The sequence below is a fragment of the Phoenix dactylifera genome, chromosome 15, assembly GCF_051530095.1.
Source record: "Phoenix dactylifera cultivar Ajwa chromosome 15, Ajwa_hap1_PhDact_Kaust_v1.1, whole genome shotgun sequence".
Lineage (NCBI taxonomy): Eukaryota > Viridiplantae > Streptophyta > Magnoliopsida > Arecales > Arecaceae > Phoenix > Phoenix dactylifera.
The window spans coordinates 19,418,637-19,444,126 of NC_143204.1; the positions used below are offsets into that span (position 1 = coordinate 19,418,637).

The 25,490-nt window shown below is 35.4% G+C and overlaps 1 protein-coding gene across 14 annotated transcripts; it reads left to right on the forward strand.

Annotated features, from left to right (window-relative positions):
• Positions 1-2,253: 2,253 nt before the first annotated feature.
• Positions 2,254-24,323, forward strand: LOC103695446 (Alkaline-phosphatase-like family protein). 14 transcript variants are annotated; one of them, XR_015973588.2, is made up of 18 exons: positions 2,254-2,680; positions 2,779-2,872; positions 5,164-5,208; positions 5,359-5,526; positions 5,598-5,682; positions 5,783-5,889; positions 6,729-6,809; positions 9,484-9,536; positions 9,633-9,735; positions 11,986-12,126; positions 13,193-13,289; positions 15,835-16,060; positions 16,151-16,241; positions 16,352-17,407; positions 20,310-20,402; positions 20,531-20,814; positions 22,563-22,884; positions 23,730-24,323. XR_015973588.2 is itself a non-coding variant. In XM_026800528.4 (17 exons), the coding sequence occupies exons 1-17, from the start codon at positions 2,553-2,555 to the stop codon at positions 22,722-22,724; spliced, it is 3,000 nt and encodes a 999-aa protein (XP_026656329.4). In that variant the 5' UTR covers positions 2,254-2,552; the 3' UTR covers positions 22,725-24,323. The 14 variants fall into 14 exon arrangements, 6 of the variants coding, with proteins under 6 accessions (XP_026656329.4, XP_088567770.2, XP_088567768.2 ...); XR_003383144.4 differs by having other exon boundaries at positions 22,577-22,864; positions 23,209-24,323; XR_003383143.4 differs by having other exon boundaries at positions 22,577-22,864.
• Positions 24,324-25,490: the final 1,167 nt, after the last annotated feature.

Here is a 25,490-nt window from a genome sequence, read left to right on the forward strand (position 1 = left end):
CCCTTAGGGCTCGTTTGGTTCGCGGGAAAAGAAGGGAAAAAAATGTAGTCAACGGAAAAGTAATGAGATGCCTCTTGTTTGGTTGGAGTTTTCAAAGGAGAGAGAAGGAAAAGTTGAATTCCCATGGAAATATGATTCCCACATTTCATGGGAAAGTCTTTCCCATGAGAAACATGGGAAAGTTACTTTCCCATGAGGCAGGAATTACTCCATTTTTACTTTTTTCCAAAAAGACCCTTCAGCATTAAAGAAGCATTAAAGAGATATTAAAAACCTAATTTTTATTAAGGGCATAATAGGAATTATACATAACTTTCCTAGGAAAGTGGATGGCCAACCAAACATAAGCACTTTGGAAATTTGTCACTTTCCCATAGTCAACCAAACATGCCAAAAGTACTTTTCTAGGCATCCTCTTCTTAGGAATTTGTTTTCCAGAAATCATATTCCTAGGAGGGAAAATGCTTCCCGCGAACCAAACTAGCCCTTAAAGAGATCCTCTTTAGACTGTGTGTAATATGAAATGACCATGTTATTCTACCCACTCTATGTCCTAGTCTACCGCATGCAAACAAATCTTCTTGTCTAAAGGAGAGAGCAGCCAAATTATCCGATATGGTAGTTGTGTGGTATTCTTCTCAACATCTTTCTTCTCATCCTTGTCTTGTTCTTTCCATTTAGGAAGACAATTTTTCTTTATATGCCCTTCCTTGCCACAATAGAAATACTTTATCTTCTCTCTTGAATCTAACCGTTCCTTGGATCTATCATAACCATGTAGTTCTCTACCCTTACTTCCGCTCATAATTTTTTTGGGGACATGTACTTGCGAATCAATGTTAGCTCACTTCCTTTTTGCTTCTTCCTTGAGCAAGCTACTGGTCACTTGATTCTAACTCCCAATATCTTCTAACTATCCAAAGGACAACTCAAGAGTATTAAAGCTTGCAGATCATCATCCAAGGCCATATTTATTGTAGCTATCTAGTTCATCATGCTTTAAACCATGTTCAAGTGCTCGACAATATAACATTCTTTATTGAACTTCGAGTTCACTAGCTTTTTAATCAAAAAAACCTTATTCCCTGTTGTTTTCCTCTCAAATAAGGAGAATAGGCTCCTTGGAAAGAGAATAGGTTGATACCTCATTAGCTACATGACGATCCATAGAATCATCCACCCAATGCTCGATGTAGCTGATAGCCCTAATGTTCATCTTGTTCCACTCCTCCTCGGGCATATCTACTGGTTTTGTGCAATCTCTTTCAATAAATATGACTCAAATAATTAAAATTAAGGATATCTTCAATCTTTTCCTTCTAAATCAATCAATTCGAGCCATTAAGACTTGCTATCTTGTTTGTAGTACCTTCCATCTGTGATTACATATTTCGTGGTCTAAGCTCTAGTACCACTTGTGATGCTCAAAGATTGCCACAACATTTGCTTGGAAAATCAAAGAGCGCAACAATATAGAACCAACTGCGCGACTACAAACTATTAAAGGTGGAAGTGGATGCCAAGGTAAAGGCTTAATTGGAAGAGGAGAGAAGGAATGGGAGGACTAAAGCGAAAGATTATGAGATAAATAATCTACTAGATTTTGATCTAATTAATCATTGTGTATATCATATGTATATCCCACCCACCTATATGGTGCATAATGATAAGTCTAGCATTCGTTTTGCTTATTTGACCTAATGAGCAATAATTTTTAACAAATAATACCATTAGATTTCTATTGTTGTTCACTATATTAAAGGTTACAGTAACTATATTATTAACAAACACAACTGAAATATTATTAATTATTCTAATAATTTTAATATCAATTATTTGTCCTCCATATGCTATTTCAAATTTTTAATCTTAAAATTATGATTGTTTTATGCTCGTCAGAACTGCATTATAACAAAAAAATAACTGCTTTTCATAAAAAAATAACCGCTTAATTTTCTGCATCATCGTTCACTTAATAATTGTTTTCAAACAATACAACCTTTTTTTCGGAGAAAATAATTGGCTAAAAGTTTAGATTTAAAAAAATAATCACTTTATTTAGAGAAAAAAATACATAGGAGAATAACAGTCATAATTTTTGCTATCATTATAATACTAAATAACATGTTACGGCGGTTGTTATCTTTTCCCGTTATTCTGCATTTAATGTATTGTAGGCGAGCTGAAACCATTGTAATTTCCGTTAAATATATTAATGGCTTGTAATTTGTTCTACTAAATAATACCAACCATCCTAATGTGACGCCGCTTAAGACATGTCCGACCGTCGGCATCTTCCAACCCCCATCCCAAGCGCTGTTAGAATTTCCACCTCCTCTGCGGGTCAGAGCGATATGACTATTATTTATAAGATACAAGTTACGCCCTTTTTCTAGCCTGGTTTTATAGATCGCACTCCACCTCTTCCAATCTACCGCTCGAAGCCTTCTCGACCCGCCCTTTCGCCGCCAAAGGGCTCTGACGAGAAGGCCATAACCCACCTCTCCTTCCTCCCAGAAACCCTAATTAAGGTTTTCTCGGCCTCTCCAACGATGCCGTCGCCCTTGTCTTGCGCCAGGCTGACGGCTTGGACAGTCGCTGCTGTCGCGCTTCAGATCCTCGGTCTCTCGCTATTTGTGTTCGGATTCTTTCCCGTTAAACCCACTCTCCGCGGATTTAGGTCAGTTTTGTCCTCATTTGTTTACTGTTTTTTTTTTTCTAACTAAAAATCATTTCGTTCGCAAATAAAATCCAATTTGAGTTTGGTCTAATTTGCAGTGGTCTGGAGAGTTATCGAATGCCAACTTGTAATTCCACTTCGGATGGTAAAGAGACGGAACTTCCCCCGGATCAGCTTAGATCGTTGTATAAGGTTAGTGTTTGAACCTTTCCTTTACCTTATTGTTTTTTAATCTTTTTGTTGTCTTTTGTTATAAATTTATGATCTGGCGAGTTTTATGAATGAAGCCTCATTCTGAACCCGTATTTAAGTGCCTTCATATCCAATTTTTCCATTCATTTTTTTCTGTAACAATCGAGTGGATACGATTCATTATTTCCTTCTTGCTTGGGAAATCTCTACAGAAGATACAATGCGATGGATTGACAGTGCTACAAATGGCTCCCATCACTTTCTACATTTTGAATGAAATGTGGTGTGCCTTTTATGTATCACATGGTGTACCTATTTTTATCATGCTAACTTTCAGTAAATCTAAATGGAGAAAGAGGTTTCAGTGTTAAGAATTAGGCAGATGTGAATAGAGCTTTTTTTTTTTTTGGCAAAATGGGGTTGGTGATTCCTTTCTCTTCAGGACTTCCCTTGGCGTTCTCAAGTCCTTGGATCCTATAATAGGGGGAAATTGTTCAGGAGATTGGACAGAACTAGTTTCTTAGATGCTCTTCTATGCAGAAGAATACTGTTAAAAGCCTGGAACCTTTCTGGTTAGGAGGGACTAGTTCTTGTTAATGAAGAAGTCCAAGTTGGATCGTCGAATAGGTGAGTTTTCTTTCGTCAAAATGTCTCCTGATCACTTCTGCAAATGTTGAAGCTTGAAGGTGACAATATCTGAGTGCTGGTCCCACTCTTTCAACTCTAGATATTCTCTTTCCCTAAAGAGCTGATGTGTGAGTTACAATCGCTAGAAAGTATTTTGAATGGCTTGGGGCCTAAGGATGGAAGGACGTACCAAGTTGGAGACAGGATTCTTTGGCACATTCATGTCCAGTCTTTCTATTGATTTTTCAACAGTGGAGTGACTCATCTGCCCAATAATGCCTGCATTACAGAAACATGTACATCCGGAGCAGGTGTTGATTTTTTATGTGACTTTAAACTAAGAATGATGGGAGACCGGACAAACAGAAAGACACTTTCTTTAGAATAAAATTTATGCATTTGTTCTTAGAAACCATTACTTAATGTCAACACTCATTGCACAATATGAAATATTTAACATTTTCACAGTTATACAAATCTAAATTGTCATTTCCTTTCCACAAGCACAAAGAAGAAGGGAAAGTAATTATAGAGAGTGGCACCTTGAATGCTGTATATTCTGTACACAGAACCCTTATATACTAGTTTGGAGACTTAAAAGCTGATATTGATATATGTTGCAAAGATTAGGAGCCAGACCTTCAAATCAAAACCATCTTCACATCAAATGCTTCCTTGACTTTTCTCCCTTGTACATATGCCAATATAGGTGGCACAGCATTCCCAATCCGTCTTTGCTTGTTTTTAGTGTTATCTAGACATGCACGCCTTTCGAGAAAATCCCTGCATGCAGTTACCGAAGCTTATATCTTAAAACAGCCACAGGAAACTTCAGTGTATTTAGACATATGAATGTAGAGAATGTAGACAGCTGCAACCTCATTCTCTTGCACCAAATTGTAAAGGTTACTAGTAAAATTCCATCAGGAGTTTTTTTTCAGAATCTTGAGGTGCTATAAGTAAAGCCTGGAGTTTTAAATTAAAGAAAACTATTGAAGTGTGAGGGTTGATCGTATCAAAACCGACAAGAGTAATTGGCACCATTATCAAAAATCAAAACTATTGAAAATAGCACTGTATGCATGGTTGACATTATTTATGTCCTCAATAGTGGAACAGAGCTTCTCTTGAAATGTTCTTAATTGGAGGACGAGAGGAACTTGTTGGTAGAGAGATTTTCAGTTTGGGGTCAGCAAGTACATTCATGGTTTTGAATGAAATATCGCGTGCCTCTCCTGGCCTATATTCCCTGCCACCAGCATTTATTACATCAGAAATTTCCCATCTGCAGATGCTAGGCTAGCATGCCACCAGCATGTGTGACCACAATCTAGCGTATAATAAATAACATGGCTGGAAATCTATTCATATTATTTTGTTTGCTTCATCTGGAGACTTCATTGTTGAAATGATGTCATTTTTTTGCCAATATGGTGGTTGCCCACCCTATAAAAGAAAAATTACTTAGGATATTATTGAATTCATCTATCATATCTGATGTCTATTGACAATGGAATGTGATTTAAAATTATTAGCTCCATAATTTCATATATTCGTTTTACGGGAAGGAAATTAAATCATATATCATTCTCATTTTTTTCCTCCCTTGAAATCTTAGTCAATTCTAATTTTTTTTTTCATTCTGGTCATTCATTTTTTCACAGGAAATATCTAAAATACCTCCATCATATGATCGATTGATATTGATGGTATGGACCTATTGTTCCCCAAAACTGATGTTTTTCCTTATGAAATCAAAGTTCATTTTCTAAAGTGTTATCCTTTTCATGAGGAATTCAGTTTGTTGTTTTTCTAGTTTTTAACTTTTTTCCCCTAAATTTATGCATTGGTCAGTTTAGGTCATTGATGGACTACCTGCTGAATTTGTATTGGGAAGAGATGAGAAGCCACCAAATAAGGCTATGATAGAGGCAATGCCATATATGCAATCTTTATTGACCAATGGAAAGGCAACAGCTTATCATGCAAAAGCTGCACCTCCTACAGTTACCATGCCTAGGTTAAAGGTAAATTATCTTGCTGAGCAGCAGATTGTTATGGATGGTTTGAAAAATCCTTATGTATGTATTGTTTGCAGGCAATGGTTTCTGGTGCAATTGGAGGTTTCTTGGACGTGGCACTCAATTTTAACACTCAAGCTTTTTTAGATGACAATCTTCTTGGTTAGTTCAAATAGATTACTGTGGTAGAATCTTGATTTAAAGATGGTTGGGTTTGGTATGTCTTGGACTCTGTTATATTCTCAATCCATCTTTTCTGCAGATCAGTTCTATCGCATTGGTTGGAAATTGGTGATGCTTGGTGATGAGACTTGGATCAAACTGTTCCCTAAATTATTTACTAGACAAGATGGAGTGAGCAGTTTTTATGTAAGTCCAGATTGTTAATTTTGATCCACATGACATTGTTCTAAAACTGTTACTCCATTAAGCTGGTTAGTTCTTGTATGTTCCGGATCATGAGTGGAATAATATGTTATTGATTTTGATAATTTGAGAAGCACCAAATTTTTATTCTCTTCTGGACTATTAATTCTGCAAATATTCTGTTAAAAGTTGCTTTGGCAGAGGGTGCCAACTTGTGCAGTTGGTAAAGTCTTTGGAGGTCTGTACCAAGGACTTGGGTGCAAGCCCCGTGCTCACTTGGATTTTAGCATGGATTTATCCTGCCCTGGTTATCAAAAAACAGAAAAAAATTATTTGGCAAAACTAGAAAGCCCTATTTTCCACTCAAAACTAAGTAAAGGAAGCTTAAAAACCTTGAACACCGGGAACAAGGGTTTATTTTGTGTAACAATACAGGATGTATGATATAGTACCGGTGTCGGTACCATATTGTGCTGGTCACCCTCGGGTATGCAATTTGACACCAAGACTACGTACCTTGTTTTGGATATTTGGAAGGAGAGAGAAATAAAGAGATGAGATTTGGCAGAAGATTGGTCGAAGATGGTCAAAGAAGGACAAAAGGGCATATAGGACGGTTGCATGTTGAGTCATCCTATGTAGTAGGCTTCCATTTGCCTTACTCTTATCTCATTGATTAATTAATTATCATTGATGTTGAGTTTGGCCCATTTATTAATATGTAGATGTATATTTCCTTGAAATAATGTGTCACTTTGTTTTTGGTGTAGTTGTAATCTCCTTTTTCCTTTGCAACTATTCACCATAGTCATTGTTTTTTTTGGCTTCTTGTGTCATTTTAGGTGAAAGATACAGTTGGAGTTGATCTTAATGTTTCTCGTCATCTAGATGTCGAACTTGCTGCCGAAGATTGGGACTTTCTGGTATATTATGGTTCTTGTCAATTTATTCCTAGTGCTCTTGTGCTTTTTGTCATCTAATGTAGCTCTTTTACATCTGTTCTTTGTATCTTTTTTTTTCCTCATTGACATGGATAACAGAATCACAATCCAGTTGAGTTTGTAAGCACAGCCATATATTTTTCATGGTGTTCCTTGGTGTGTGCTCCTTGTCATGTGCATATGTGATTTTTTTTTTTTAGGTTTTGGTGCTTTTATATTGTCTTGGGCTCTTCACTATCCCTTGTTATGTTAACAAAAGCGATTTGTAGTTAAAATGAGCGGTGGTAATATAGCCATTTCCAATTTTTATATGTCCTAGATAAAACATACTTTTCTAGTTTTCTAGAATTAGGGCAGACTTACACTGCATTGAAAAACTTTTTATGTAAAATTTATTTCTAGAACAGAGCAACAGGCTTTCTCAACTCCCTTAACAATTTTAACTTATTGATGCTTTATGTTATTTTGAGTGATTTTACTCTTCATGCTACATAGGTTATATTTTGACTCCATTGTTATAGAATATCTTCTATTTGTCCCTTTTCTTAATCTTATATCTTTGTAAGCAAGGTCGGAAAACATGGTTCTGGTTCAATTTCAGTGGGCTGCATGAAGTTTCAGTTAGAACAATTTCGGTAATTTCTAGCAATTTTAGCTCAAGTTTCAGTCTTTCAGCCAAAAAATAGAAAATTTTTATTAAAAGAATCAAAAATAAGATTAGAGTAATCCGAGGAAACATGTATTAGATAATCGAAAGCTTGTTAAATCATTTAAAATTTTCAGAATTATGGTGTTGGCATTTTCTAGATGAGAGCCTTTAAGTATAACGAATCATGGAAATCTCTAAAATCGACAACATTTTTTTTTCAGCAAAATGTTTAGTTATTTGATTACAACCTAATTAATAAAGACCTAACAATGTTAATATCTATGAAATTGCCATGAAGTTGCTTATAATGAACTTCTTTTGTGATTACTAACATACCAAATACCAACATAATACTTATAATTTACTAAGTATAAAAAGGATTACAACTAAATTTTTCTGATCTCAATGATTGCAAAATTAAGCTATGTTTTAACAAGTTCTTCCTTGAATCTTGTGAATCCACTATTTAGGGGACTTGATCTACAGCACTGACCCCTTTCTTCTCCTTTCCCCTAGAAAATTTATGTCAAAGATCTGAAAAAGTTTGTTATATCTAGGAAAAGCTATATTTCTCTCAAATTTCTTATCTCTTAAGATGTGTCTTTAAAATCAAGTTCCAATTATAGTTGATGATGATTCTTTTATTTTGCAAATATTTTTCAGATCAGTGCTACAAAAAAGTCTGCAAACAGGCTTGAGTCTGCTGGTTGGCACTCTTCTAAACTGCATGCACTAGGGAACAGTCCTAGGTTTGAACCAAGATGTTGATATTCCTATTCTATTTCTCAAGTAAAATGGGAAAGATAGAGTGTAGTCTTGGTTGGTAGCCATCATATTGCGTCATCTCTCTTTTTTCTTATTACTTTTCCTATAATATATATGTATATATTTATATGTATATTTATGTATAATTATGTTTATGAGATGCAGATTAGCAATTGCTCGGTATAATAAAATTTCTATCTTAACCCAAATAAATGTGTTAAGGATGCATTTTGTTTGGTGAATCCTGATCCAATGTGGAACCAACCCAATTCAAACTCTATGTAACATGGACTCATGGGTTTGGTGTAGATTCCAAACCTAGACCTGAATCGTCGACGTGTAGTTTTGACAAGATGGATGCACCACTGGAAAAATTGTTGAAATTCCGGATCTAAGCATAAAAAACAAAGCAACCAAACCATACCTATTTCAGTTAACAAAATGAGTCCTGAACTGAACACGTTCATACCCACATGTGCCCCTAAAGTCTATTGAGCCCGTCAGCATCCACAATCTGTTATCAAATCTTGTAAGCCAGTGAAGCATGATATTTTGATCCTTCTAGTTGTACTAGGTTTCGTGCGGTTGCTAATTATTTAGAGATGTATCGGAAGTTTGTTTTTCTCTAAAACTTCATTTTTTTTATTTTATTTTTCAAGATCCTTTGAGACTTTGAGTATTCATTTTTATCGAGTTCAGTAAAGAAAAGACTAGGAGTATTGGTGCATGTACATTAACTTGTTGAATGTTGAAAAATGGAGAACATAGTCAAATATCTGTTATATTGCATATTGCAGCCACAACCACTTGTAATGTTCTTCGTATATTTTAGAGTTCTCAAAATTCATGTTATTCTCATTTCTATATTGGCTTCGGCCTTGAATGATTTCAATATTCTATTTTAAAATAGTTACTTGATTATGTTATACTGCTTGTTTCTCAAGCGGCTTTATTGTTGGTTATCTTGATTAACCATTTGAGTAACTTTGTGCTTGAGTTGTTGTACATTCATCCATCCTTACTTATTGTTAGCCATTTAATGCGGTTGATGACACATTGCTTTTGATACTTCTTATTTCTTCACTTGTCAAATAAATTATAAAATTGTAGTCCGGTTCATCTACAAAAATCTTTTAGAGATAATCTTAAATCACTAGAGTATATCAGATTGCCTATTGATATCACATTCAATATTAAGTTTCCTCTTTTTGGTGCAATTTCTTATTCAAATTGTTATTTCAGATTCTTCATTATCTAGGCTTGGATCATGTTGGTCATATCGGTGGACGTCAAAGGTTGTTTCTCTATCTGCTTCTCAGAACATTATAAATATTGATATTATATATTATTTTTTTCTTGGATTTGATTTGAATTAAAATATGAAATATCAGTATATTGATGGCCCCAAAGCTGAAGGAGATGGATGAGGTTATTAAGATGATTCACGTGCGCAATATTCTGTATCAAGGCAATGCTACTAGTCGCACTCTTTTGGTTCGTATTCATTTTCTTTTGTTCTGACATGTTAAAAGTATGTGTATGTAATATGCTAGTATCAAGAAAAAATCTAGCCAACATCCATATTAAAGATGCATATCCACTCTTGGTAATCAAGAACATATGTGCATTGATTACCAAAAGGAACAATTTTTCACAAACTTATCATATCCATTAAGCAAGATCATAGATTAGAGACATCCTCTAAGCTTGTTATGAGATTGTAAAGTATTTCTCCCCTTGTTTTACACCATGTACTATGGTCTTAGGTTTAACTCATTGAAGTCATCAACTTCATAATTCTGGAATCTACAAAAAGAAATTCTCAGCCTTTGTATTCTCAGTTCAATGTTAATGTCAATTACTTCAGATTATTAGAGCACTCATTAAATAGCATGTTTTAGTTGTGATACCAAAATATCAACACTAATAAATCAGATGCAAGATTTGTGGACACAACAAACATAACTAGCATGATTTGTGATTAATACATGGTTATAGAAGATATGATTGAAAATGCTGAATAAAACATAAACATGCTAAATAGAACATAAACATAGCCATAACAATGAATGTTACCTGACTATCTGGAGCTGCATTTGTTTGCCCTTCCTATTCAGTCGTGTAAATGACTGCTTTGGTTTTCACTATCGAATTTCTCAATGCTTTTCTAATAATTTCCTTCTTTTGTGTATTATGTCGTCATCATCATCGAAGCTTTTTCCCATCAAATATGGTGTCCACTATACGGAAAGCTCAAAGCTGAGAAGGCTTTATTAAAGGTTTTTAGTAGATATTATGACTAGTTGTTGATGTCAATCTTAGCAAATGATATCAAATTCTTGGCAGGGCAAATTTAAGCAAGAGGGGGGCTTGCCATTAAGTCTGTGGCTAGTTGCCAAAAAGGGGACCAATCTTATATGTCACAGTTTTAGCTTGTGCAATTAGGGAGAAACTCTCAATTTTCCTAGATTTAAGAAGAGTCTAAAAAAAAGCTATGATGATACCCTTCAACTGAAAATCAAGAACCCTCTTCTTACTAAAACTACTCATATTTTTGTTAGAAATATATATGCCATCGTCGTCTATAACTTTACCTATAGTTGGTGCAATTTTTCACAAGTTTTAACGAATCACCCTTCCCCTCATCCTTTTTAAATTTGCTAAATCTATTTTAATGTTATCATTTCTGTCATGCTCACCTTGTCTCTTTGGATTTGTTTTTATGCTTACATTGTAAATGGAGACCTAGGCATTCAATGCCTTCCATTTATCTAGCTTGCTTCGGTTTGGGCGGGCTTAAGCAGGGTATTTGGCTCGCTGGGTTGGGCTAGGCCTAGATTTTTTTTTTTTTTTGGCCTAAATGTGGGTGTAACTTGGGCTAGTCTGGTCAAGGGCCAACCCAGGCCCAACCCAAGGTCGAGGACCCTCAACCACTGGCAAGAATGGACCTCACATATATTTGGACTTGGTCATGAGATCGCTTATTCTTTATAGCTCGGGTTGCAAACCAAGTGAGGTCAAGTCAGGTTTGGTCAACTTGGTCAGGTAGCAATGAGCCGATCGATGAGTAGCAACTCATTTAACAAGCCAACTAGCAAGTAGTAAATTGGAGAGAGCTTATGAGATTCCTAGATCTAGGATTTGTAGTATTGGAAAAACTTGAGAGAGAGAAAGAGGGGGCTTGTAGGGATTTTCTCTAACTGGATCTATGGTTTGGGTTTTGAAGAAACCAAGGGAGAAGAGTGTTTCTTGAAGAGACCTAAGTGATTTTGAGTAAACCTGGATATAAGATTTATGTTTCTGAAGAAATCCTAGATCAGAGAGGAAGGGCATACTTGGAGAAGGTTATGGATTGGGCCACAAAGTGGAGGCTAGTGGCTGCATCAGATGGATGAAGATGACATTGGATGGAGGCCATGAAATATGAGGTGATAGAGGAGGTGGTTGTTGGCATCAGACAGAGGTGTAGAGTGGTGGGTAGGTGAAGGAGACAGTTTTTGACACTAGGTAGAGGGCGAAAGGTAGAGAGTTGTGGATGAAGAGAGTTGGAGATTGTGAATGTGCAGGTGTAACTTAAAAAATGATTAAATAATAATTTCAAGTTAAGAATGAATTTAAATGCAGATAAGTTATCTTGGTATCATTAGGAAGATGTCCTTTTCCACACATTTTGCTTATTGATATTGAAAAATAAAATGGACCTGGTATGGATAACAAATGTCTTCTTGTTTTCTTATTCCCCAGGTGGTAGTTAGCGACCATGGAATGACTGATGGAGGGAATCATGGAGGATCCTCGTATGAAGAAACTGACTCGTTGCTTCTTTTTATTGGCCTAGGGTCTAAAGGCTCAAATTATTCTCCCTATGCCCATAAAGCTTTCCAAGTAATAATGCTACTCTCATTTGCACTAAGAATGCATTAGTTGTAGCATCATATCTTTCTCATTTCTTGCTTATAACAAGATCATTTCATCACAACCAGGTTCTAACAACCTGATACAACAATCAAATGTAGACTTTGTGAGGCTTTCATTTTTATCAACTCATATGTCCAGCAGTGCTATAAATAAACACAGCTGTAGTCTATGAAGTGTTCGTAACAACTTATAGGTGAAGATATAAACTTTATTGGCATTTCAAATGAACTATAAATAAAATTCTAAATTTTTTGAACAAGTTGGCTAGTCAACCTCAATTAAGAATCCTTGCCCACCTATAGCTCGCTAACAAGGATCATGATATATGCTAACATGGTTTGAGAATTTTCATGAGAAACTTTTAGCCTAATGTCAATCCTTTTAGTTGATGTTATATTCCTACCATGGGACCTTTTGACAAATAGGGGCTTTTGCAATGATTACCAAATAGCTAATTGGCGGTCCAGAGACCTGCCCTCTTGGTAATGCAGTTTAAGCTCATGCAACCAGTGAACAAATATGCAAGGTGCCACTAACCATGACAAAGAAAGAAGCAAGGTTTGATCTCCTAGTACATTTCCCTCAACTGAGCAAAGCCAAATATTTGAAGACATTTTCCACTTGGAAGGTATTGCATAAAAATCTGTACCGAAGTCAGATCCACGGAGTAGATCTCAAATGGTAAACTTGAGCTTTCTTCTTTGTTATTTTACCCTACTAAGATAATTCTTCACATCAACAGCAAATCACTTTTTCTAGCCAACAGATTTTAAGATTGTTTTTTCTTTTTATTTTGAACCGAAGGCTTTCTGATTATTTGAGGTGTTGATGGTACTCCTGGCAGATATGAGACACAGTTCAACTCTGATAGCTTATATGCATGCATACAACAAGCAAGTTCTGTATATATATCCATGGAAAGTTGATTTGGTTTGTTTATTGTGTCAAACTCTTAGATGGTTTGTTAAGGAAATCTAAAAATGCTATTCTATTTCCTTCGATTTTTTTTCACTAATCTTTGATCACGTTTTAGGTAGATATTGCACCAACTTTAGCTCTTCTATTTGGAGTTCCAATTCCAAAGAACAACATAGGAGTTATGCTGCCGAAGATGCTTGATTCTTTGACAGGTCTTTTTTCTGTTTTGATTTTCTATGCTGTATGTACTGGTTTATTGTATGAAAAACAAAGGAATGCAATTGCATAACATGATTCTTTTTCCAACTCTTACCCAAATGCTCGGGTGCAACTTTGTAATGAAGAATTGCAAATTTATTGTTCATGCTCTTCATTTATTAAAAGTGGTCTTGAGTCATCTTACTTTAGAATAAAATGTCAAATATCTTCTTTTTTCAGTGAAAAGGTTAAGCCAATGTTGATATTCCAGCTGAAATTGCGGGAAATTATAACTTGCATAGTTGTTAATTGCTTTTGTTTCCTGTGTCATTTCTTGTTTTCCTGAGTATAATATATTTAATCCACGAACTTTTTGATGTGAAGTAAAAAATTTGTTTATAATTAATGATCCATCTTAGCATGATGTTGTCACTTCAATGTGTCAATAGACATAGGTAACACTTGTAAATTGTTTATTCTTTTATAGACATTAAAATGTGATTGCAAGTATCAAGCATGAAATATGGGATCTTGTATGGCTATATAATTTAACAAAAGGATATGAAAAAAGATACTTGCATGGTCAAGGGAGGAACCGGGATTTGGTCCTAGGGTTGGCAAGCACTAGCTGAATATAAAATATTGTAAGATGACTGCATCCAATATAAAAGTAAAATACTTAATAATTGAAAGGAAAAAAAAACTAAAGTTACTACCTATATATTGTCTTACTACTGGGCAACAGTGCAAGGCCCCAATCTACAAACTTTTTAATTCTCTTTATGTACCTTAGGACATGATCCATCTAGGAGAAAATGAATTTGAATTTCATCTACTTTAAAACCAAACTCTACTCTCTCCCTCTCCTTCGGCAGGACCTTTGGTGAAAATAGAAGTAAAGAGAGTTATAGCAGATCATTTTTCTTCATAAGTTCTTATGACTGATTATATGGGGCATCAATGTTTGAGATGAGAGAGAGAGAGAGAGAGAGAGAGAGAGAGAGAGAGTTAAGGAGGGCATGACTATCAGGTCTTAGGTGGGAGTAAATTTGATTTTGATTGAAATCAGTCAAGGAAAGATTTAATTTAGTTATTTTAGAAGTGAGTAGTGGACGGTGAGGTTCTGTAAGAAAAGGAAGGACTTGATAGCAATATTTTTGGAGGTCACTCTAATCAATTCATGATGGTCATGTATCTAGCTAATCTACTAAGTTAACAAACCCCAGCCCATCCATGCCCCCCTCCAAACCCCCTGCGGATCCGCCCCTAAGAATGGGAGGTAGCATAATCTTGTATATAACATATCATAGAGCATCATATAATGATGTATGAATATTGTGATATATGGTGTACAATATATGGCAATATATAAGCTTATTTTATCTTTTATTTGTTTTCTTACTTCCTTTTTAGTTGCTACTTATCTATGCAATATAGACTCCAATAACTTTTAATTGGAGGATTAAGTTTTCAATTGAATGCCCCTGTTAGGGCATCTAATAAGTATATATTATCACTGGGCTCACTGTGAAGGTGGATTAAGACCAAGGTTTTGATAGCACTGATATCCACAAATAATGGGGCCCCTTATGGACCACTATTTTTCTATTGTAACAGAGATAACCGCTGTTATATACCAAGTTTTAGTCAATACTGGGTTTATTTGGGAGTAAACTGATGTATGTTACGTTGGCTGTTATCAGCAAGTTATAACAAAAAAACAACAGATTATTAATTAACATCTGTTCACTAAATAAAAAAAAAGTCTTTTCCTGCTGACATAGTAATTTGAATAAAAAAATGTTAATTTATTCAAATTAGCTGAGAGTGTTGAATGATGGCTATATATAATAGAATAACAGCTAAATAGCAGCCATTATTTAAAGTTCTCTTATTATTGTATTATCAATGTTCAACCTTGATTTGAATAAGATGTGGATAATTACAAACTCTATATATGCAATGAGTGTAGAGACTCATATAGGAGTAGAGGAATATGTCATTGTGAAAAGCATGCCCATGCCATTATTCATCTCTATATAATACTGCTAGATGCTAACTACATGTAGGGAAGCTGCAAGAGTGATGCACGAAAGAGAGTTCAAGTGGATGAGTTAATAATATAAGCAGATGGATTAAAAGGCAACAAGTGCAAATTGCGAGTATTTTCTTACTGTCAATGCTGTCACACACACACATAGGGAGAGCACGTGCGCTTGCGCGCAAGAGAAAAGCCACTACACATGCTAATTGGCCTCAGTAGTCTATACAGAACACATTAATGATTTTAGTGCAAATGTGATAAATATTTGAAAAGACACCAATTTGAATTTTTGTGGTTTTAATAACAATCCGAAAATTGGAGAAGATTAACTCTAAATTCTATGAATGGTTGTATTGCAATTAGAAAATGGACTAACAACAACTTGACTGTGTTCTTGAAATGCATCTCTTAATTTTGGAAAGTTGTCAGTTGACAGGTTTACCTCTGCAATTCCTCTCTTGGTATACAAACTATGAGTTATTAGCATTTTCATTACTGATGTTTTTGGATCACAGATGAGCAAAAGTTACGAGCATTAGAGTTGAATGCGTGGCAGTTATTAAGATTATTGCAAGCACATTTACCCGGTTTACTATGTGGAGATTTGCGTTGTGGTGGTGATGGACAAAGTTTGCAAATTAATGGATCTACAGGCAGGATTAAGGAAAAGTTCTGTCATTTATTTTCAAAAGCAACAGCTGCTCATAATATGTGGCAACTTCGTCAGGGTTCCAGCTTCACGTAAGATATTAGATACCCAGCCCAGCATAGATTTATCGATATTTTTTTCTACAGGTTAATGATATTTACTAGTAATTTCTTTTTTTGCAGATCTAATACTGATGACCTAAGGATCGCTGTTGAATCTTATTATGATTTTCTAAGAAGTGCCAGTGAATGGTTGTCTCGTAGAGCCACTGATGTAATTTTCACTTTCTATTCCTGGTTGAGTTAATCCATTAGTGGGGATGATTTATGACTTTGTTCAGGTTAGGATGACTGGTAATAACTTACAGTCTCGCATCTGTGCAGAAACCCATCAACTTGCTTCTGTCAGGAATTGCCATTATGCTCATATCATGTTTTCTTCTGCTGATTCTTCTATTTTTCTTGTTAAGAGAAGTTTATTTTACCCAAACAGAATCCTGTTCTCAACTGAAAGAGTCTAGACGAAGCTGCCATATTGATGAAATTTTTGTTTTTATTGGGATCATAATCCATGTTCTCAGTTTCACTTCAAGCTCCATGGTGGAAGAAGAGCAATATACATGGCATTTTTTGACATCCACACTGCATTTGTTGTTTCTCTTTTCGGCAATCCAATTGCTTTTCAAAAGACAAGCATCAAAGAGAAGAGAGGAAGAGCTTACTCCCCATCAATCATGCATTAGTGTTGCAAGCAGTATTCCCATGATTAACAATGAAAATTATAAGATATCCTCTGTTCTTGTTGTTCTCTTTTGTGCGAGGGTTCTAAGAGGCTGGCATCAAGGTGGAGTGAACTGGGTTCATCTTCCTGATGTGTCAAAGTTGCTTGTCCAAGCTGGTTCTTTTATTATAAAGGTTCTTCATATAATCTCACTACTTATTGTCATGATGCCGAGTTTATTTGCCCTTAGCATAGTAAGATTGAAGAGAGGCTTCGTTTTTTTAGTTAGTTTGAGCCATTTTGTGTCTGGATTCCTGGTCTTGCTGCATATCATAGAAAATCAAAGCGATAATATGGTGCCAATCAATCAAAGTGCTGCCTCAATAGCTCAGATCTTTTATATCAACATTGGGAGTACGGTGATGTTGACTGTATTAGCATCACCATGGGTTGTACCTATTCCTTGTCAGGAAACCCACATGATGACACAAACTAGCTTGAACTGCCATTCCACCAATATGAGAAGTGATTCTCTCCTGCTGGGTTTTCAAGATTGTACATACATGATTGGCACAACATATGTTGCCTCTTGGTGCCTTCTGCAACTTCTTCTGCAGCAGCCAATAAATGCTATACCTGTTTTACTGATTTTCTTGCAATTATTAGCCTGCATGATCTATTTTTCAATTGACGGATCACATCATAAGCAGTGCGTTGAGGTCAGCTACTAAATTTTCTCATTATTTGTTTCATAATGATTATTTTTTGCATTCTGAAGCAGAAATCTTATTTCCCTAAAATTTTTATTCTCATACACTGTATACATGCAGTAACTGCAATTATCATCTTTCTTTTTGCTTCCATGAGTTACTTCATATAATCCGTGATGAGAATATCTTGGACTATTCATTTTGACTATAAGTGTTTTGTGTTACTGTGTTGATCAATATTTACATATGAGAACTTTATAGTTCCCTGTTTTATGATTATTTGCTTTCTGCGTCTATCAATGGCTATCACAAGCATCAAGCCACAACATCTTATTTGAGCTTTTCCACGGTTACAATTTTGGCATTCAAAAGCAAACTTCTAAACACAAGTGACAACCACTTATTGTTTTCAACTTTAGCTATTGCACTCATGATTTGAACTTTCGGACTATGGTATTAAGTTAGCTTCAGTTGTGGGCAAGTAAGTCTCAAATATAAAAGAATTTGGCTTTTATTGTAAAGCAAAGTTTGAAACTGGTCAGTAAAGAAAGTCTCCATTGATAAGTGCCGTATCAACCCCTTGGAAATGTCATTTTGTAACTGTTGGAGTGTCATTAAGCATCAAAACTTATTTTTTTTACTTTTATTGTTTTAATAAGCTTGACCTTATCTTGTTTACTATGGCTTTTTACTGAGCATTGTTGCTCTCCTTGTCTTTCATATATATGTTCTTTCAGAATGATTACTGAGATCCTTAGTGGACCTATTTAAGGAGGTGGACCCAATTTTGTGAAGTTGCCTTTTGGACTTGGTGATATTATAGTGGCTGTCACTAATGTCTCAGTTTGTGTTTGGTTACTTGTATTTGAAGATATAATATTGTGTATAAGAGGGCATGCCAGGTTTGCGAGTGCCTGTCGACAATTAGAGTATTGTTATATTAATTACCCACAATTTACCTCTCTATTCTTGCTAGGTTGCCATGAAAAACCTCTTGCTAGTTTCTTGAAATGCTTAAGGATCTTCTAGAGGGATCATCTATGTCACTAAAAGGTGGGTCAAGAATATTTGCCGCATTGAGTGGGCTTGGAGTTTCTCTTGGATTTCATTGGAAGTCTTCTTTCAACTGACCATCTTTCATTCAACATGAGACAAGCTTTCTGTATTCTTGTTTATTAGGTCAATTTCTCTCCTTAGAAATCAGACTATCAAGATAGTTCCATGTCTCTTGACTACATTTGGTACTAACCTTTGGGTCTATGGTATATAGGAGGAAAATTGGAAGACCTAAGATGTCAATTACTCATCAATCATGGATTAATTGCATAATGCTGCTTAGGATTAGTCTTAGCAGCTACAATACATTCATCTGACTAAAATAGATGATTAATTTTCATATCAGCATGCTAAACCTGACTACCTCACATCACTGGCCCTCATCCTAGGCAGGACCTTTTGATTGATGGCGAAGGGGTGGGTTCAGACTTCAGAGAGCTCCTTAATGCACACTTCTAGTGTGTTTGTCATCCAGACACCATCCTTTTTACCAGGAAAGAATGATGATGTATCCCTTATCTGGCAATATGAAAGGACCATTCCTTAGTAGCAGGAATCTTCCAATTAGGACGGCATATTCACTTCACAATCTCCTTGGAAACTCATCCCAGGACATGCTTTTTAAGCCTCTTTTTTTTTTTTTGGTAGAGTTGCTTCTGCATGCCCATACCTGGTTCTGGTAACTAAGCACCAGGGAAATTCCACTAGAAAAGAAAAAGACCAACTCACTTTATTAGACGCATCTCTCATATTCATTATCTAGAAAACCTTTTCATTTAAAGGTCATATGGTTCTGATCTGATAAGAACCTCAAATGTTAATAAAGTGGATTTCAATTGCTAGGGGGTTTAGATTTTATATCCAAACAAAGACCATAACTCTAACCCTTTGCTACCTGTTTCAACAATGAGCCAAGAATATGTCAGTTGCTAGAGTGGGGGAAGCAGAGCTTTGGAAAATTTTCAAGGTCAAGGAAGTGCTTAGGAAGTGGGTGCAAAAGCCAGACTCCAGAACAAGTATAGCACCTTAGGTAGAACATTCCAGATATCATTAGTAAATTCATAGTAAACACTTAATTTTAGCTGGTCCATGGCATTGAAGATTGGTTATATATGAATTTATTTCAGCATAAAATGTAATGTACAATTTGAATTATTTGAGAATGAAAAACTGATAACTGTTTATGAGATAACATCTAAAATTGTATTATTGTGCCTTGTGTCTGACAGAGTGTGTCATGTAAAGATCTAAGAATACATGGTCTAGCATTTTTAGTGTAGTTCAGAAGTTCATATATTAAGAAAAAATCACTCAACTAATATGGAGCTTTTCTAGCCTTCATGTTTGAAAGTCCATATAACTAATAGAAAAGCTCCACATTACTTTTATGATTTTTTAAGAATGTGATTTGGAGATTGCTAAATCATTTCTCTGCAGGAATGCTGTTTCAAGGCCCTTTAGTTTCAACAGTTTACTGTTGAGTGGAAAATTTATAGCATTTGAGATATTTAAATACGTTATAATGTGCCACAAGGGCATGCCCTGCTTTTCCTGGTATAAAACCAAGTTTTTTAGTATCAGTATCAGGTGGATCATCTAACTGATACAGTTCAGTATGATCCAATTCTTTCAACCGACACATTGTACGGAGGTGTACCAAGTAACGGTCCCTACCAGTACAAGCTGGTAAGCCTGGTATGGATTGATATGCTCCAGTATTGAAAACCATATAAATACAATCCTATCACTGTAAATATTTATATATGCTTGCCTTTTTTTGTTTTTCATTTAGATCTTCAGGATTACATTTGATTACACAATTTCATGGACTAACAACGGTCTATGTAATGCACAGGTTGCTTCCATCTATTTCTTAGGAATGGCAGGTCATTTTGGTCTTGGGAACAGCAACAGCTTGGCTACAATTGATGTTGCTGGAGCATTTATAGTATGTTCAAAATTAACTGAGCTTATTGATTTCAATTGTTATCCAATTTTACACCATATTTTCACTAGCTTATTGTACTCCAAGTATTGTTACTGCCTCTACTTCTGTTGCTTTTTTATTGTTCTCAGGGTATCTCAAGTTACTCAACAGTGCTTTCTGGAATTTTAATGTTCATGATTACCTATGCATCACCAATGTTATCATTTCTCAGCATGGTGATGTATATATCTATGAAAAATACGAGATATTTCTCACTTCCAAATAAATCGAAGTGGAGCTGTATGCTTGAAATGAAGCTTGCATTTCCATGTTTGCTTCCCCTGGTCCTTAACTCAGTTGTGTTGACTGCGTTCACCATTATATTGCTGCTCATGAGGAACCATTTGTTTGTTTGGAGTGTTTTTTCACCAAAGTAAGTATGACAGATTGATTTCTGTAGTACAACAGTTCTGACATTCTTTTAGGTTTCATATATTGTGTTCTAAATTATGTTAAGCTTTTAGTAAATATGCTTCTGAAATTTCCTAATTAATTGATGGTTGCATTGCATGTTTCTTGATATACAAATGTAGCCCTCTCACCTGAATCCAACACTGAGTGGCTAGCAGACTAGTAAACATCTTCAGCTGATACCAAGTTGACATTGTGCACCCGGGGAGATACTGCCTTATGTTCTCCATATACCTTCGCAGGTCATCATATGACCAGCCAGTATAATTGGATTAAAATTAACCTGGTAGTTATGCATATTAGCTCCTATCGACAACATATCCAAGAATCAACCTGAACAGGCACTGTTTGCTCAAAAAATTGTAGTATTTATATGGAATTTGGGAAAGGTTTTGGAGTTCAACCCAAAACCCAAAATTTCTATGATTCTGATCCCCAACCATGCTATATAGCATGAATTATAAGATCATACACTCGTCAATCAACCGACTGAAAAATCCCTGCAATATTTATTCAATTAACCATGATTTAGTCTTGGATTTTTGAAGAAAATAAAAATGGGGTGAAGAGTGACACCAAGCTAGATTCTTCTCCCAGGCTCCGATCGAAATCCGGTAACGAGCACCTTCACCTCTCTCTAACTGTTCATTTCCATCTTGAAATGGTGGAGAACAAGCAAAAATACACCTCACAAGCCTGTCCGATCATTCTTAGGAAAAATGGGACCCCTATTATATATAGGCACAGTACTGGTACAGAATATTGCCAGCGAGTATGGGGCCAGGATGCTCAAGAACTCTTTCATTGTTCTAGACTACCTTGTTTCAAGATTTGACTAGACAAAAGAAATTAATAGGCCAACCTGGGTGGGAAGAAAGTGAGTGAGTTATGTAAAAGTGATGAGTACTTCATCATTATTACTTAATGGTAGTAGCCACATTTTTGCTAGCTTAGGTGCAACTTGGTAAATATTACATTATTGGCATCAAAACATGTAAGATTTATGTTGGCAATGATAAACATAAAATAAATTTCATGTTAAAGTTTATGGAGGTAGTGCAATGCAGCTTATTTCAGGATTAAAATAAGAATATCTCTCACTTGGTATGGCATATTGCTCTTATTCTGATCTGTGAATCCAGTTAATTAAGTGATGTGGTGAAGTGTTCAATTTGACCTCTCATTGGAAAACCCATACATCCAAAATAAAGTTTAGATCTAGTTTCCTATATATTTTGCTGAAAAGATTCCGGTGTGAGGAATACAATCACATTCTCATGGTAACAGTTCAACCCTGGGTTGAAAAAGGATCTGTAAAATGGAAGAGGAAGAAGGGAGTGAAGGAAGAAGAAAAACTTGATCATTATTTTTCTTCATCTTTTCTATTACACAAGCTCCTTCTCCTTTTCAAAACCTTATAAGAGGTAGATTTAATCTTAGATTATAGATTTAATGAAACTGATCATCCTCGGACCAAACTTATGATTAAGTTTGTTTCTGACTGGTTCATTCCAGCATGCTGATAAGGACAAATGCAATTACTTCTGATCTTTATGAAGTGATGGATTTTATTCCATATTAAGTTTCACTCCCCCCCTCCCCCCCATATCAAGCAGCATTGTTGAATATTTAGTGTATATTTTTGTAACTCTCCATGTATTATGTGCTTTCAGCCATGCAGGTTGCTTTGACTGAGCTCTTATTTTAAAGTAAAATGGTGACAGGTACCTGTACATTTGTGCTGCTACTGTGTGTGTCTACATTGGAGTATTCATAATAGCTACAACAGGATTTTACACTTCCATTGTGTTATCTTTTAGAACAAAAAGGCTCAAGCCAGAGGTTCACAATTTTTTATTCAAATTTCAATGAGGGCAAGCCTGGTGTATCCATCTTCTTAGCAAGGAGTATCCCAAAATTAAATTCAAGAGAAAAGAGCAATTTTTTTTGTCATACCACAAAGAACAACATATAGATGAAGTTTTCTGCTGAAGCTTCTTTCTGAAATACAGGTTCTACTTCCAAAAACTTGGTATCTATTTTTTTCCTTCCTTTCTTTTCCTTGAGAAAGTAGCCACTGGTTCAATTTTTTGCGCATACTCAAGATGTCTGCATGCTTAGTTTTGATGCTTCATATTATACACTCGATGATCAGATCAGATGTGATGGTAGAGATGCCATCACTCAGAAAGTTATCATATTGTTAAATGGGACAAATAATGATACAATATAATCAGTTGGTGGTGATACTTTTTTGTAATTTTTGGTGCTTGTAAGAGTCGAGATTTAGAAGATGCATGCCCCTTAAATGCTATGAGCCTGATGCAGTCATTTTTGCCATTCTGTTACTTTTCAGATTAGCTGATCATCATTGAAGAGTTGGACCATTTTATTCCAGTGCTTGCAACTGCATATTCTTCAGAGATTTAAAATACAGATTGACATTGGTAAACAATCGGGATGAGTTTCATCAAAAAAACAAGGAACTTGTCAATTGTTAAAAAAACGTTTTGGCCTTCCTTTGTCGACAATTGTTCTGGACCATCAAAATATTTGAGGAACAAACCCTACCATATTGCGTACCATCCAATACCAAGGTACATGTCATGGTATGTACCATGCTATACCACCGTATGCCAAGGTACATTTCATGGTACATATGGTGCTGTACTGCCTTAAATTAGCAAACCATGAGCAGATATGAGATCATAACATGGTGCATACCATTCCAATACATGGCTGGTATGACATCATTGCTTAACTTCAAAACAACGGAGGGCCCCTATAATTTATCTAGAATGCTATCTTTCATGAACTTCTCTTGGAACCTTTAGGTATCCTTTGATTTCTTATGCTTATTGGAATGTTCTTTTGCAGATAGTGAGATGTATATGCTAGCTTTGTAGAAATATCAATTGGTGCATTACATCTTGCTCTGTTAAATCAAGATCATAAAAGGGAAGAAAAGGTATCCCTTTATGTTGTCTGAGTGGAGGCAAGTCTTGGAAGTGTAATGTAGCACGAATCAGAGGGTCTTCCAGATCAAACAGGTGAAAGGTGCTATAAATAATAAAAAAAATGAAGAGGAAGAGGAAGATGATGAAGAAGATATTAGCTTCTGTAAGCCATAACTTTTCTCATAAATATTGGATGTTGCTGAACTCGGAATCATTGGGATGAACTTTCAGAGATCTGCACGTGACAATAGCAACTTGTGTCTAGTCCTACGTTTTCAAGGTCAAAAATTGACTTCAAAGTTTTAGTTGCAGTTCATTGATGAATATATTCTTTTTTTTGGTACTATTAGCAGAATGCCTTTGGAACTAGTCTAGGTATTAAAAATTTTCTAGGGTTAGTGTTGTTGGGGATTGATATAAATAGCTAGCATGACTATAACTAGATTATTTTGTGACATTAGTATCATATATTGATCTTTTCCTGGTGTGAATTCCATGGTTCTTTTAGTGTTCATAACTCTTGTTTTCGTTTTATCTTAATGCATTCTTCTTTTGCTGAAAAATACATTCTTCTTTATAGAGATTTTGCAGGCTCTGTAGGTTCATGAACAGTGTCAAAGTAGCAACGAAGCAAATGTTTCTGAATAAAATGGCTTTACATTTTAAAATTCTTATCGAGGCAATAAATTTTAAGCTTGTAGCATTAGTGGATGAATTTAAGAGCAATGTTTGTATCAGAGAACCTGCTTCCTCTAAAGATTCAATCGTTTCTTAACCCTTTGCTATTGGAAATTGTGAAAAGTTGCTCAATAAGTTGGATCCCTCTAAACCAAATATAAACCCTAAATCACCTACCCCTATTTCTACTTTTAGGGATTGAGAAACATATGGATGTTCTTAGAATATTGAGAGCACCCACTCGTTTTAATTCTTGATTTGCTTTCTAAGATTGCTTCATGTAAGTTATTTCCAGAGTTGAAAAATACTTCGGAGACTATTCATGTTTTTAAAAAAATGGTGCACCACAAGAATAGCCTAGCACAATTTAAAGTGGAATTGAACATTCGAAATGATAACTTGCAATAGGAGGTTCTGAACACTGGAAGCATGAATATGGTTTCAACTAAGATGATTGAAAAACTCTGAAGACAGTCTAAACCATATCATCTGTTGTCATGGACGTATATTACTATAAAGCAACACTATGTTATCTCTTTCTGCATTGGCAATGGTAAATATAATAGTCATCATTTCATGTTGTTATTATAACTTATCAAGTTGTCAACCAAATCCTATGCATGGTAAGCTTATAATAATGCCCAAGCATTGTTTAATTGTTATGTTCTTGCATATTATATTTATTTTGTAATTAAAAGATTATTTATACACGTTTTTTTTTTATGATTTGTGTTCAGAATATTCTTGACCTAATTTGACACAAAATATCTGACCAATCAATAGGATAAATTCTACTGACCTGATTCGATCCAAATGGAAATAGATAAAGCTTGTTTTTTTTTTTTGGTGGTACATTGACGGTTCACATATGACGAGTATGAAGACGGCTAACAAAATCAGAAAACAAAATGCTGCGCAAAGGCATAGGCACAGCTCCGTGGTCAATCCAAAAAAAGCCTTCTGAGTGATGAGCCGTGAAGGAAGCAATCCAATCTGTAGTACC

Coding starts and splice junctions, on each gene's coding strand:
- LOC103695446 (XM_026800528.4), top strand. CDS start 2,553: ATGCCGTCGCCCTTGTCTTGCGCCAGGCTGACGGCTTGGACAGTCGCT. Junction 2,873..5,163: donor AGCTTAGATCGTTGTATAAG/GTTAGTGTTTGA, acceptor ATTTTTTCACAG/GAAATATCTAAAATACCTCC. Junction 5,683..5,782: donor TTTAGATGACAATCTTCTTG/GTTAGTTCAAAT, acceptor TCTTTTCTGCAG/ATCAGTTCTATCGCATTGGT.